This window comes from Lynx rufus, unplaced genomic scaffold (assembly GCF_022079265.1).
Source record: "Lynx rufus isolate CCGP_SWC_20201006 ecotype Redwood Valley unplaced genomic scaffold, mLynRuf1.p SCAF_6, whole genome shotgun sequence".
In the NCBI taxonomy this organism is placed as follows: Eukaryota; Metazoa; Chordata; class Mammalia; order Carnivora; family Felidae; genus Lynx; species Lynx rufus.
Window position 1 is genome coordinate 30577733 of NW_025814878.1, and position 15807 is coordinate 30593539.

The 15807-nt window shown below is 38.0% G+C and overlaps 1 protein-coding gene across 1 annotated transcript in view; it reads left to right on the top strand.

Annotated features, from left to right (window-relative positions):
- The window catches only part of PTPRK (protein tyrosine phosphatase receptor type K), a 396010-nt gene that overhangs the window by 326382 nt on the left and 53821 nt on the right, over positions 1–15807 (top strand). The window contains exons 10-11 of the mRNA XM_047102318.1: positions 2293–2566; positions 5296–5332. Coding sequence (XP_046958274.1) covers positions 2293–2566; positions 5296–5332 — 311 coding nt within the window. The remainder of the gene's footprint in view (positions 1–2292; positions 2567–5295; positions 5333–15807) is intronic.

Consider the following 15807-nt stretch of genomic DNA (forward strand, 5'->3'; position numbering starts at 1 on the left):
TGTTTGGGGAGTGTGCGTGTGTAAATTTATCTATCTAAAAGTATGTATCCACAGGATACGTAAATGTATACACAATGTATAATGCATACAAATATGGATTCTAAATTGAAAATAAACGGAAAAAAATGATTAGGCTTTCTTAACATGGCATAGGTCAGCTACGATTCATCTTTCTCTCCAAGGGCTATGCTTATGTACTTCCTGTATTTTAAAACTGACGAGTGACTGCTCCATGGACCCCTCAGAGAGCATGTATCCTGTCAATAGCATTCCTAGGAGCTTAGAGACCCAAACTGGCAGAAGTATAGAGAATGATGGACTACATGTAATTTCAAATAACATAGATTTCTGTCTTAGTTGCCTGCCCAAATCTAGATTTCTGACATTACTACACTTTCTGTCCTATTTCTAAACGAAAAGAGATAAATACCAAACCACCAAGTTCCTAGCAATATTTTAATGGAAAAATTTAAATATTAGGAAGAAAAGAAAACTTTTATAAAGCTTTCTTTTATTCTATGAAGGTTTTCTGTTTGTAGGTATAACAGAGCTTATATTAAGTTAGAATTTTATACTAAATCTAAACTGATATAAAATTTAATTTTTCATTATGATAGATGCAAATTCATTTTTTCTCTCTCTGTCTCTCTCTTGGTATGTCTGCCTGTCTCTCTACTCTCTCTGTGTCTTTCCCTCCTCTTTCTTTTTTTTTGAGAAAGGAGAGAGTGCGAGCAAGGAAGGGGCAGAGAGGGAGAATCCCAAGCAGGCTCCATGCTGTCAGCTCAGAGCCTGACACGGGGCTCGATCTCACAAACCGTGAGATCATATGAGCTGAAATCAAGAGTCCGACGCTTAACCAACTCAGCCACCCAGGCACCTCTACTCCTCTTTCTTTTTATGGAAGTTCATTAAAGAAAATATTCTATTCCTGCTGGAGAGTCATTCAGTGACTGTCATCCCTATATAGAAGGAGCATATTTGCCCTAGAGATTCAAGATTCAAACAGCTCTACAGACAGCTTATTTATATTCAATTTATATAACCTACCATAATGCATTTTTCATAATTTGGGGGAATTTTAAATTCATTAAAAACATATAAAATATATTAATAATGTCAACTTTCTCAGGTGTATGTTACCTAAAAAAAAAAAAAAATTTCCTGAAGAATATCCTACAAAGAAAAAATATTGGGGCACCTGAGTGGCTCAGTTGCTTAAGCATCCGACTTCGGCTCAGGTCATGATCTCGTGGTTCAAGAGTTCAAGCTCTGCTTTGGGCTCTGTACTGACAGCACACAACCTGCTTTGGATCCTCTGTCCTCCTCTCTCTATCCTGCTCTCTCTCTCTCTCTCTCTCTCAAAAAAAATAAATAAACATTAACATTTCTTTTAAAATGAAAAAAACAAATTTTAAATTTTAAAAAGAAAAAATATTAACATATCACTTGTAATTGATAAAAAAATATTAGTGATTAAGCAGACCTTTATTTTAAAGTTGCATTATTTTTTCTTTCCTCTGTAAGATAACAACTATTGTAGGAAAGTTTTAAGACTTTGAAGGAAGGTATTAGAAGGTTTAGTTCAAGCTTTAATAGGGCAAATGCCATCTGTTTCTACAATTTGTAAGATTTTATTATTAACAGCTCCAGAAGAAGGAAGCTGTCTATTTCGGTGAGGAGGACAGATTTCTGTCCATCTGTGCCCGTTTTGCAGCATGTCACTTGTGCTTTAGATCTGCGTAGCTCTGAGCCCATGTTGATGCCATGGCAAGGTCAGGATGTGGAGAAGCCTGTCAGCACACTCTGTCTCTAATGTGATGACAGCCCCACAAACTGCCGCTTTGAGCCCCACCCTGAGGCCCCGTTCTGTTGGGCCCTGGAGCAGGGCCTTCTACTCTATCATTTCAAAGAAAATGTTAACTTTAAACATTTAAAAATATCAGACAAAGAACTTAATCTATTATGTGTCTCTTGCTAATGTCAGGTTTCTTATTAAGGTGACTCATTTCTCAACATTAAAAAAAAAATGCATAGCATTCTACGGTGATTCTTCTTACTTTTTTCCAGTTCCTTAGTAACCATGTTGGGTTTGGGGGAAGGGAGAATCCACATGAAATTCTATGTTATGGCAAAATAGCTGGGGGGGGGGGGGAGAAAGAATGCTGTGGGTTAAGACTGACTTTCAAACTTTAAATTGTTGCATGTTAATATTAAATACTTCATTTTCCCCCAGAAATCTTAGTATCCAGAATCTCTAAATGTGTGCTTTTTTTTTCTTCTTTTTCCAAAAAGTGCCTATCAGATTGTTGTGGAGGAGTTGCACCCACACCGAACCAAGAGAGAAGCTGGAGCCATGGAATGCTACCAGGTTCCCGTTACATACCAAAATGCCCTGAGTGGGGGTTCTCCATACTACTTCGCTGCGGAACTACCCCCAGGGAATCTTCCTGAACCTGCCCCATTCACAGTGGGCGACAACAGGACCTATCAGGGCTTTTGGAACCCTCCTTTGGCTCCACGCAAAGGATACAACATCTACTTCCAGGCAATGAGCAGTGTGGAGAAGGTGAGCCTCCCCCCAAATTTGCTTTTTCACTGCCCTGAGGAAGAGCTGCAGTTGAATTTTATAAATACTCAGTAGCATGTGTCAGGAAGAAAATTAAAAAAAAGGTGGGGGGAAATGGTGTGTGTGTGGGGGTGTTGTTTCTGTTCCCAACAGGGCGCACAGTTCCGGGCCTACTGTAGGGTTGAGGCTCCATGCCAGTTCCATCGCTCTGGGTTCCTGTTTCCTAGTAACTGCTTCTCCGTGAGCCTTCTTCAGGAAAGCCCACAAGAACAATTGTGAGGAAAATGATTTGAGAAGTTGGGTGTGCTGCCGCTGGGACTGAAGGCCCAGTAAATACCGGGCATTGTTCTGTCTTCTTTGCTCAGTAGTGGCGTACTTCAGAAGATTAAATTTACTGCAGGATAAACAGAATGCGTGCTCCACAGCAGGCTAATAAACCCTTATAAACTTTTCAGAGGGTACAAGCCAAATAGTAAATAACAAGTAACAATCCTCTGATTACAAAGTAATAGGGTGCCTGTGGCATATCTGACACAACCTAAACAGGAGGCTGCCTGGAGATGGAGGGATGCTGTGCCATTAGCGAAGTCTGTTCTCCGTTTCCCCTGTTGCCCCTCCTTTTCCCATTTTGGACACAGTTGTTTTTGAACACTGCCGCTGATCCCAAATGAATATTGAAGAGGAAAACACAACAGGAAGATAGAAACTACCGGTGGTTCCATATGTGGGGAAATAACCTGGCCTTTCGTGCCTCATGCTGTTCTCTTTGAAAGATTTTCTTTCCTAAAACTTATTTAATTTTTTTTTTTTTTAGGAAGGGATAGGGGGGAAAAATGCCAAGAATAGAAAACCCCTACAATTTAAAATCCAATAGAAAACTGACATATTTTGTGTACTTGTAGCTGTATAGGAAATTTCTGGCTTTGGGTAATTGAGTCCCTGAGGTGGGTACCTGGAAGATGATGTGACATCCGTGATATCCAATTGCAACAGACATATTATACTTTGGAATAGTTAAATTGAAAGACAAAATGTATTTGCTTTTCTGCGGGGGCCACGAGAACCTGGGGTATTGACTGGCTGCTTTTGAATGAGAGCTCTATCTTTCAGCTTACCTATATTCTTTTGCCAGTAGATGGCAAAGAAGAATGCCACAGCATCTTCTAGGATGTTCTCCAAAGCCACAGGCTGCCCCTGGTTGAAAATGTTATTCTCATCTTCTGTCTAGTTTATTTCTACATAAGTGGGAGTCTTTCGAGACAGGCTGACTGCCCGCCTCCCGCATGCACATGATTGCACATCACTGGTACAATTGGACTACCCCAAAACGAGAAGACTATGGAAGTTAGTATTCCATTCTGGGTATAAAGTAGCATAGTGGTAGAAAACACGGTTCTGCATTTGGGTATTCATCTTTAAAGATGTGAGAGATTCTAAATTAACTTTCATTACTTGGACTGTGGTATAAGAGGAGTGTTAATGAATGTCTGTTACTTATAAAGGATTTTCCCTGGCACTCTTTAAAAGCCTCGATATGAATGTTCTCTCTGCATTCTTAATATATCTACATGTGGTTTAATCAAATTACAGAGGAGCAACAATATATCTCATGGTTACCTTGGCAAATAGTTCCAAAATCGATGGGGTTCCTACCAGCAGAGGCTGGAAATCCTGATAGAATTAAGAGAGATTGCTTTTAGGAAATCAGAATCCCTTTGGGCCTTTGTGGGAATGTGAAACAATCTCTCTTGGAACGCACTGTAAAGGCCTCACGTCACAATTAAGTAATAGAAGTTCAAAGTTGTATGTTTTACTACTAATTCCTCCTCAGTGCTTTCTTCTGTGTAATTGAAAAGTAGTAAATGCTTAAGAGGAAGTGGAAAACTCTTGGTTTATCAATATATAGAAATACTCAAGATGGAGTTATAAATACATCCTCAAACAAATAGCCTTTGTTTTGTTCACTGGCTTTACCATCTTTTCCAACCTCTTGTACATTCAAAGATTTGAACTGAATCAACGAAGTCCTGAAGGTGTGTGGTGTGGGCCTAGAGACGTATTCCACTGCTTAGTGCCACCACACAACATCAAAAAGAAAAGAAAAAGAATCTGAAATCATTTTTGTCCCTTCCCATGTCAACTTCTCCTTCCTCAACTCCATCTGTCTAGCAAGAATAGGAAAATAGTCCCAGTGAGAAATAGCTAACTCCTAACACCTAAATTCAAAAGGGAAGAAAAAAAAGAACAGGTAAATCCTCCCTTCATTGGGATCCAACCTTTGGATGATCTTTCTAAGTACTGTCATTTAACTCATTAGTCGTGCTAGGATCCAAGCGAGAGGATGTGATGTTCTGAGTCTACAGCTGTGTGGCAAGAATGAAGTTTGTGTTTGGGTCTGATTTGTATTAGCTCTGCAAACACATTTTTCTTTCTAATCATTCAAAAAGTACAGTAAGTACAAATAGAATGCTTTAGCTACTTGTCCCAGACAAGATAGCCTGTTTCATTACAGAGGAAAACAGACCCCTGAATTTTTAGAAAATGATGAAAAATTTGTAAATGTTCTTACTTCAGGGTTTAAAAAATATATCCGAAAATACATTTTAAAAATAAAAGTTTCCTTGAAATTGCGATTCTGTTCTTCCCAAACCTAATTTATAGCTCCAGATTATGTAATAGGAAATATTGTCTGTACACTGACTATGGTCTTTCATGTTTTGCTCCATCAGGAAACTAAAACCCAGTGTGTACGAATCGCTACAAAAGGTAAGAGGTTTGCCTTTTTTTTTTCTTTGAGATTCCATTCGCCCCGCTTTCTAAAATGAAAGAGCTCTGTTCCCTGCTTCAGGGCTAATTAAATGTGGCACTTCTATTACAGAGTATTTGTAGTAGGGCCCGGTTAAACTGCCAGCCAAGTTCTCTGACTCACTTGGGTGTCTTTAACACCTGATAGGGTTCTACTCCCCAACCTCTAGCACTTGACTGGAGGAGTCGTGTTAGGAGGATAGGAAGGATTTAGAAAACCTTAGAAGGGCTTATTTCTGCCAGTTAGCGTCTGAAAGGTCTTATGCTACTGATCAACCAGTGTATTAGGAAAAGCTCAGCAATATCAGCTCAAAATAGCAAATTGCTTGTTTAAAAGCCTCTGTCACTTTCTGTGGTAGACCAGACATACAAAGGAACTGAGCTAGTCATACAGATGTAGAGACCGGCCCTTATCTTCATTAGTCATGCAATTTGATTGAAGATATTTTACCTTTTTTTTTTAACTTAAAAAAATTGTTTTAATCCAACTGATGCAAAGAAATGAGATCTGTGATGGCTAATGGCCAGGGTAATTCCTGCTAATGCTAATGTTGCATATTATAGCTTAGTTGCCTAGTTCCTTTAGGAGAAAACATTTTCATCTTTGAATGAGTATCTGGAGTTCAGGTGTGAGAAAGTCTCCTGCATTCACTATGTTTATAATCCTTCGTTTAAGAGTTAATTGATTGTGCCAACGAGAGAGAGAGAGAGAGAGAGAGCGCTATTTAGTGTATTCTAGCAAAAGAAACAGGAAAAAGCTGTCCCCATGCAGACGTGGGACTCCGCAGAGGGTTGATGCTCCGGATAGTTTCTGCCAAGATGAGTATTAAACTGACATTCATGAGCAGTAGTTGATTCATTTGGGGTTGAAATGAATGGCCATATTCTGTTTGTGCTGGCATCTTTTCCTTTCATCATTTTTCTCCGTTTAATCATCAATCTGCTCAATTAAGCATTCGTGTTTTACTCATGATTTGTAAAAGCAATAAAGAAAGCCTTTTCCCCTGACTCATGAGAAGTAATAAAAAAGCTTCAGAGAAGAGAAAAAAATATATACCTTTTTCCAGTTCAAATACTAACATTCCTCATAATATTTTTAAAAATTAGGAAATCCTTAATGAAGGAGAAGAGAAAATACATACAACTACATATAATAGAGAGGCATTTATTTTATTTTAAAAGCTTAGCTTATAGATCAAGAATTAGAGTTGAAACTTTTAAAAGATAATGGCAGGAGGCATTTGGATCTATATCGCCTATGCTTTTCCAGATTTAAAATAAAGCCAGAAATAAAAGATGGTCTGGCATCAGCCTCCAAGAAGTTCTTTCAATGTGGTCATTCTATGCTTCTATAACTGAGAAAAGGAAGCTATAAATGATTCTAAAATTTTAAATTTTCTTATTTGGTTATTGGATTATTTGCATTTATTTAAGTGGTATTTAAATACCATTTTGTCCCTCTCTCAATACATATAAAATTATAATAAATACCGTATGACATTTGGACTGTAAGAGAGGTGAGATTATGGAAATTGTACTTAATCATGTGGCATAGAATATTTGCCAGATACTAAGAGATAGTAAGAAAGAGTCCATTTCTGGTAGTTTCTGCTTTGTCTATAATCTATCCCTACTATACTTCTGAACCTCAGGGTGACAGTGTGGCTTAATGAGTAAGTGAAAAAAGACTCTGGCCTTGGACTCTCTGGGTTCAAATCCTGACTTCTGCCCCTTACTATTCCTTAGTGTTGGGCATATTACTTACCCCTCATCACCAAAATGAGAATATTACAGTACCTTCCTCTAACTATTACTGTGAGGATTAAAATAGCTTATATATATGAAATGCTTGACTAGTGCCTTGAATAATGGTGACTATTACATAAGAGTAAACTGCTATTTAAAAAATTTTTTGTTTGCTTGGATTCTGTCTCCTTCTCTCTCTCTGCCCCTCCCGCACTCACTCTCTGTCTTTCTCTCAAAAATAGATAAAACTTGGGGCACCTGGGTGACGCAGTCGGTTAAGCGTCCGACTTCAGCCAGGTCACGATCTCGCGGTCCGTGAGTTCGAGCCCCGCGTTGGGCTCTGGGCTGATGGCTCAGAGCCTGGAGCCTGCTTCCGATTCTGTGTCTCCCTCTCTCTCTGCCCCTCCCCCGTTCATGCTCTGTCTCTCTCTGTCCCAAAAATAAATAAACGTTGAAAAAAAAATTTATAATAAAAAAAATAAATAAAACTTTAAAAAAAATTTAAAAAGGGGGGGGCACCTGGGTGGCTCAGTAGATTAAGAGTCCGACTCTTAGTTTCGGCTCAGGTCATGATCTCACGGTGTGTGAGTTCGAGCCCCTCATCAGGCACCATGCTGACAGTGCAGAGCCTGCTTGGGATTCTCTCTCCCTCTCTCTCTCTGCCCCTCCCCCACTCACTCTCTCTGTCTCTCTCTCAAAAATAAATAAATAAAACTCTAAAAATTTTTTTTAATTTTATATTTATTTATTTTTGAAAGAAAGAACATGAGGGGGAGAGGGGCAGAGAGAAAGGGAGACACAGAATTAGAAGCAGGCTCCAGGCTCTGAGCTGTCAGCACAGAGCCCAGTGCGGGGCTTGAACTCAGGAGCTGAACCACGACATCATGACATGAGCTGAAGTCAGACACTTAACTAACAGAGCCACCAGTCGCCCCAGTAAATTGCTATTTTATCACCATAATAATTATTATAATATTTTGTACCTTACTTCATTCAGAAAGACATAAGTTGTCCACCCTTGTCTGTGGGGGGTACATTCGAAGACCCCCAGTGGATGCTTGAATCCATGGATAGTACCAAACCCTGTATATACACTGTGATTTTTCCTATTAATGCGTATTTATGATAAAGTTTAATTATAAATTAGGCACAGTAAGATTACCAGCAACAACATAAAGTAGAATAATTAAACAACAAAATAGAACAATTATAATATGCTATAATATGTTATGTGAATGTGACCCCTCTCGCTCTTTCTCAAAATATTATACTGTACTCACCCTTCTTAATCTTGGGATGATGTGGAATGATAAAGCCTACACAAGGAGATGAAGTAGGGTGAATGATATTAGGCTACTACTGACCTTCTGACTTATTGTCAGAAGGTGGGTCATGTTTCTTGATCACAGTTGACCACAGGAAATCAAAACCGTGGGTAAGGGGGAACTATTGTAATTTGTGTTACATAGTTATGAAAGAAGTATGTGTAAAAACAAAACAGAATTTTCGTTATAGAGATGACTTGGCAAAAAGTAGATTTTTTTTTAATTTAATGTTTCTCTCCAGATCTAATATAATTCCCTCTCTGAACATTTAGCATTTTTCCTCTAATGAAAAACCACACTTTTTAGGTTTGAAATCAACCTATTGTCTGACTGCATTATATGAACTAACACCTTACAAGTATGTTTAGCTTTGGAACAAATTTTTTGATATGAAAATAAACAAGTTTCTGTCAGGACATGTTGAAGACAGACTTACTAGTCAAAATGGCAACACCATACTGACTGAAAAGAGGAATGAAGGAACCTTCTTGGCAAGGAATTGTGCAATATTTCATAGTTAATGCACAGATAAAAACCGATTAAACTATATACTTAAAACATGTGTAGGGGCACCTGGCTGGTTCAGTCGGTAGAGCATACAACCCTTGATCGCAGGGTTGTGAGTTCAAGCCCCAGATTGGGGGTGGAGCCTACTTTAAACAATAAAGTGTGTACTGTGCTTAGGGCACCAAAAATTCTTGTGGGAATATGAGGGAATTTAAAAGCCACAAATAATTAGCATACGTACTAAAATACAATAGCATGAAGATTTTGAAATTTTTTTTACATGTGAGAATTGTTGTAAAAAATTTCCAGTGTAATAGATTGTCTCCTGCCTTCTTGGAACTCATACCTCATGGCAGCCCACACAGAAAGAGGATACAGACATTGGCTTGATTATTTATAAAAAACATACAAAGTAAATAATCAAGGTCTTAATGTCTAAACTGAATAGTGATGTGAATACATGTTATGAGACAAGAGAAGAGGTGTTCCGGAAGATCATTGTGCTGCCCTCGGACTCGTGTGTAGATAGGAAGTCACCGAGAAGTTAGGCAGCTGGAGTAGAGTGGAGGAGCAGATTTAAATTACACTGGAAAACATGGAAGTTATTCCATCTATAAAATAGCAGATCCCAAACTAGAATTGTTATAAACATATGAAAAGGAGTTGAACCAGCTGTATCTGTGTAAAGTGAAAGGAGGGGCACCTGAGTGTCTCAGTCCGTTAAGGGTCAGACATTGTCTCAGGTCATGAGTTCGTGAGTTTGAGCCCCGCTGTCTCTGCTGGCAGCGCAGGGCCCTCTTTGTATCCTCTGTCCCCCCTTCTCTCTCTGCCCCTTCTCCGCTCATTCTTTCCCCTCTCCCCCTCTCATAAATGAATAAGCATTAAAAGAAAAAGAAAAGCAGAGTCAGTTTCAGGAAGGGTTTTTGTGGCACATCAAGGAAAAGGGGGCAACCCTGGAATATCACTTGCATGTGAGGCGCGAGCGCTGTGCAGCCTGCATGAGCAGTGCTTAGACACAAGTCTCTCCAACCTCCATTGAAAGGAAAATGTTTTAGGTTGTTTACGCTTGGTTTGCTCTCTGTCTTCTTACATATAACTTACTACAGTGCTCTCAACCCATAGACACGCACATATACACACGTGCACACAATTATTTGTAAATTAGTAGCTAAGAACTTGTGCTTTGTTGCCATAAATAATTTTTATAACTTTTTTAAGGAAATTACCTTAATGAGATTTAAACGCACCAATTTATATAAATATATAAACTGTAACAAAATTTACTCAAAGAACTTTCAAGAAGTACTTCTCTGGAAATAGACTTTATCCGTATTAAACTAACAGGCAATGCATTTCAATTGAATTTTTATTTTCTCTTGTTCAATAATATCTGGTATATTATGTCATTTGTAATTTTCTCAATATATAAATAATCATTTGTGGAATCATGTTATTTATTCATTTACATAAAATTATTCTTAATGTAAAGCATTTGTTGATAAGAAACCCAAATATTGAATATTTCCCTAGAATAAGACTAATAAATTGAACTGTTTATATAAGGACCTTGCATTTTGAAACTGTTTTGGTTGTGTCCAATTTCTCCCTCATCCGAATTTCTGGATTTTTTTAAAGAAAACTGGTTATTTAAAATTTAATTTGGGGGTGCCTCAGTGGCTCAGTTGGTTAAGCATCTGAATCTTGATTTCGGCTCAGGTTGTGATCTCACAGTTCATTAGTTCTAGCCCCCAGTCAGGCTTTGCACTGACTTTGGAGCCTGCCTGGGATTCTCTATCTCCCTCCTCTCTCTCTGCCCCTCCACCACTCACTCTCTCTAAATAAACAAATAAATAAACAAACTTTAAAATTCAATATCAATGGAAGTTTCTGTGTTGTTCAAATCTATTTATTTTCCCCAAAAAGTGACATTTCCAATGATAAATGCTATCAAATTTGGTAGAACAGAAAAATGTGTTATATATGTAAATTTATTTGAACATAGCATATAAGGCAAAAAGGAGGGTTTCCTTAAAGTTAATGAAATAAGGCTATATTTCATATTATGACAAACACTAAAATTCCCAAGTCATGAATGGATTTTATTCCAAATCTGCGTTTGTAAATAGTTTGCTTTGGCAGACTGTTGTTTGTCTGCCCATTAGCCATTCTTTGACTTTTTCCAATTTCATTTGGAAATCAATATTCTAATCATTCATTTAGCAAATATTTATTTAATGCCTATAATTTGCCACACAGTGTCTGGGCCCTCGGGATAGAGCACTGAAATAAACAGAACAAAGACCTTCCGTGGAAATTAAGTCCAGTAGAGGAAACAGACCAGACACGAATAAATATGTGATATTTCAGATGGTGATACCTTCTTTGGAGAGAGATGAAGCATTGGCGGGAGGGGGGGCGGGGCAGAGAATGCTGGGGCACGTGTCTAGGCCTTACTATTTCACATACGGTTATCAGAGGAAAGCTCCCTGCTAAGGTAAAGGACACGAGGGAGAACATGCAAGAGAGGGAAACGTGCAAAGACTGTGAGGAGAGTATGTCCTTAGCCGCTCAAGAAAGGGGAGCTCAGACAGAGGGAATGAATCAGATTGGTCTAAATCAGCAGTCCTTCAGCTTCAGCTTTAGCCAGAATCATCTGGAGGACGTGTTAAGGAGATTGCTGAGCCTGAACTCCAGAGTTTCTACATCAGCGGGCCTGGCTAGGGGCCTCAGAATGTGCATTTCTTTTTTTTTTTTTTTTTTTATATATGAAATTTATTGACAAATTGGTTTCCATACAACACCCAGTGCTCATCCCAAAAGGTGCCCTCCTCAATACCCATCACCCACCCGCCCCTCCCTCCCACCCCCCATCAACCCTCAGTTTGTTCTCAGTTTTTAACAGTCTCTTATGCTTTGGCTCTCTCCCACTCTAACGATTTCTAACAAGCTTACTGCTGGTGCTGTTGCTCCAGGGACCACACTTTGAGAACCACAAATCCCGTGTACCTGGGCAGTGATTGCTGTAGGGCTGTGTATGTAACCCGGTTTTGGCCAGGGAGATCTAAGGATAGATCTTCTGTCAGGTATTCTAAGAAATTGGTTCCTTCCTGATTTATAAAAAGAGATGGCGAGAACGATCTTCAACCCATCTTTCTTATCTTGGGGCATTGTTTTGTGAAGTTGTGATATTTAGAAAATTGAGAGCCAAATTGGTTAAAAAGAAGGGAAAGTCAAGGAAAAAAAAAAAAACAAGCCAACTCTAACTCCAAACAACTCTGAGCTTTCGAATTACCCATTGCTAAAACTCCTTAACTCCAGATAATTATGTTTGAAAAAATAAGTCCTTATGAAAACCACTACTAGTGAGTATCTGTTCCCTGCAGCAGATAGTGTCTGGGCTGATGTTAGATTTTTTTTTTAATGTTTATTTATTTTTGAGAGAGAGAAAGAGAGCACAATTCGGGTAGGGAGCAGAGAGAGAGAGGGAGACACAGAATCTGAAGCAGGCTCCAGACTCCGAGCTGTCAGCACAGAGCTCTGAGCTGACAGGACAGAGCTGTCAGACACGGAGATGGAACTCACAAACCCATGAGATCATGAACTGAGCTGATATTTGACTTTTATTTTTCCGTTGGGAATAATGTCTTTAAAAATAGTGGTTTAGATCCAATGTGTTATGTAAAGGACCAATTATTTCATTAGAATGATTGCAACCAAGCACTTAAAATCCATAGGACCTAATCATTACCAATGGGGTTTTAAAAAATAGACAATTCCTTTTAGGTGCCAGTCTAGAATACGAGGAGCACATCCTTACTGGCTGTCCGAGAGAGCTAGAAAGGAGGAACCCAGACAGTTTCCCAGAAGCTATGGAGAAGAGGGAATTCCAAAAGCTAAGGCATGCATATTTGCATTCATCCATTTACTTAATATCAGTTTGTTCATTCTTTTGATAAAACTAAAGTTGACTAAAGATGCCTGTAAGGTGGGTTTAATTCTAAACCAGGGAATGGTTTAAATCAGAGGATTATCAACTCAGAATATTACCTATGTTAAACAATGATGATACGCATCCTTCTCTGACCTCTCAGAAATATCTTGACTTCATTGCTAGCAGGCCTTTTATTTTTTTTTTTTTTTTTTTTTTTTTTATGAAGTTTATTGACAAATTGGTTTCCATACAACACCCAGTGCTCATGCAGAAGGTTGAAGCTAGCAGGCCTTTTAAACATGCATTCCATTATTAAGAAAATTTCAGGGATGCCTGGGTGGCTCAGTTGGTTAAGCGTCTGCCTCTGGCTCAGTTTATGATCTCGCGGTTTGTGAGTTCCAGCCCCGCATCGGGTCCTCTACTGTCAGAGCAGAGACCCCCTTCAGATCCTCTGTCTTCCTCTCTCTCTGCCCCTCCCTGGCTCGTGCTCTCTCTTTCTCTCAAAAATAAATTTTAAAAAGAAAGTATGAATCTTGCTTTAAAAAAAAAGAAAAGAAAAGAAAAAATTCAGTTGTCACAAAACAGTAGGTGTGCCTGGAAGATTTTATTCAAAGTATATGAAAGAACATACGAACACTGGTAACATTTTTATTTACTTTGTTCTTCCTTCTTTTGGTGTCTATTCTCTAATTACTGGATAAAGAGTAGGCTTTTTTAAAGCATTTTCGTAACCTTAATTTTGTCTCATGCTGCTTTTGTCAAATCTTCCTTTGTGCCCTTTTCTCTGAGTGTACAGATGGATAAAAGTGCCTTTTGAAGTGATCAGACATTCAAAATAACAAACATGAGAAGAAAAAGAACACTTAGTCTGCCTAGAAGTTGCACTAAAACCATAGAAGCTCTAGTTGGTTGAGCCACATGTATAGAAGCTATTTGACTGATTTTATCCCTACCTATTTACCACAGATGAATTTGAACTTGAGTACAGCTCAATCTCCACTCTTAAAGCGCATTCCTGTGCTTTACCTCTTATAGAGCTCACAACTGAGGTGGATTGAAAGCAGGGGTGAGGTCTAAAGAAAAAATATATTTAATTGGGCTTCAGGGTCTAAAATTCCTAACTTTAATTTCTTAAGTTGTGCTGATATGCTTTATGTTTCACCAGCTACATGCTAGAGGAAATGGTAAAGCATCAGGAAGAGATTTCAGATTCTTTTATGCCACTTTTTTAAGCTGATAGAAACTGAGGTCAACTCTGGTAGTTTAGTCTGGCCATTAAGAAACTCTGGGCAGGGATGTAGCTTTTCTTGGTCCCTAAGATTAAGCTTCCAAAAAGCTGCCAACTCTTCTGAAAAATCGTAATCCTTGAGAACAACTTTGTTGTTTTTTTGTCTGAATGGCCAAGTGCCCTTGCTGGCTCTCAAACTCCTTTCTCCTGCACGGGAACAAGTGCACATCATTCTTCCCACCTATGAGATCTGTGTATTAGTTTTCAAAAATTAATCTGATTTGGGGTTTCATTTCTTTTTTTAACACAGAAGGGAGGACATTACAGAAAAATATATTAGCAATAGAGTAATAGACTACAGCCTAAGGGAAATGAAAGCATATCTTAAGTGAAAACAAGCTGGGAACAAGTACAGTTTTAATAAAGCTTAAATCAGTGGTTCATGGCTTGGAACTAACCTCCTTTAGGCACCAGTATTTCCTGGTGCTTTGTTGAAGGATTTATCATTGTAAATTCTTTTTTTAATATAGAGATAGTTACTAAAAAACTAATAGCTAATAGATTTTTCAACCTGTTTGGGAAACAAAGATATTCTTTTGTTTTTGAAAAACTACAGTTGAATAAAGATGTAATATTTCTATAATGGATTACAAATCTAATGAAATTGTCCCAAATTGTTTATTAGTCAGAAATTTCTTAGAATGAAGAATCATCTGCATGGGCTGTCGGATTTACAAGGGTAGAGGTGATAGTCTGTTTACATTTGTTATATCTGTATCTGATATTTAATATAAATGCAGTCAATCCCTTTGGAACGGATGAACAAATGAATAAATGAATGAATGTTTTCCAGAATTGATCTACCTTTTAATGCCCTAAAGCTATATGAGTTTTCTTTTTGCTACTACATTTTTTTTTTTGCATAATTTAGAAATAACTGTAAGTGTTTGGGGCACTTGGGTGGCTCAGTCCATTAAACATCTGACTCTTGACTTTGGCTCAGGTCATGATTTCACAGTTCATGAGATCAAGTATCATTTCTGGCTCTGTACTGACAGTGCGAAGCCTGCTTGGGATTCTCCCTCTCCTTCTCTGTTTTCCTCTCCTGGTCATGCTCTCTCTCTTTCTCAGAGTAAATAAATAAACTCAAAAAAAATTTTTAACAAAGTAATATAAACTAGACTATACTCTTAAAATGAACAAAATATAGAATGGAAAGTTTTGACTGAGTTACTATTTTCATTATTTCTTATATAAATTTTTACGTTTTTTCATAAGGAGAACAGGTGTAAAAGTAAATTTTTACCCTCCCCCTTACTGGGTAGAAAGTATTTTCATTACTGTAAATAGAGGAAGCATGTGATATAGAAGTCCCTGGCTTTGAAGGCTTATTCATGACACATATAAAGGCCTAAGAAAAGTTAAAGACTAGAAAAAATACAATATAAATTGTATATATGATATAAGTATGTGTATTATACAAGTGAGGAGTTTCCAAAAACAGCAAAGGTAACTGATAGGAAATTTCTGGCAAGTGGTAAATTCTAATCTCTGTCTTAAGAAGCCAATTGAACTTTATTTATTATATTCATTTTTTTCTTGTTTTTTAGCAGTTATATATGACAAAGATATTCCTAGTTTATTTTGCAATCATTTTAGGGATTTCAACAGCATTTACTCTACTTTTGCAATAAACTAC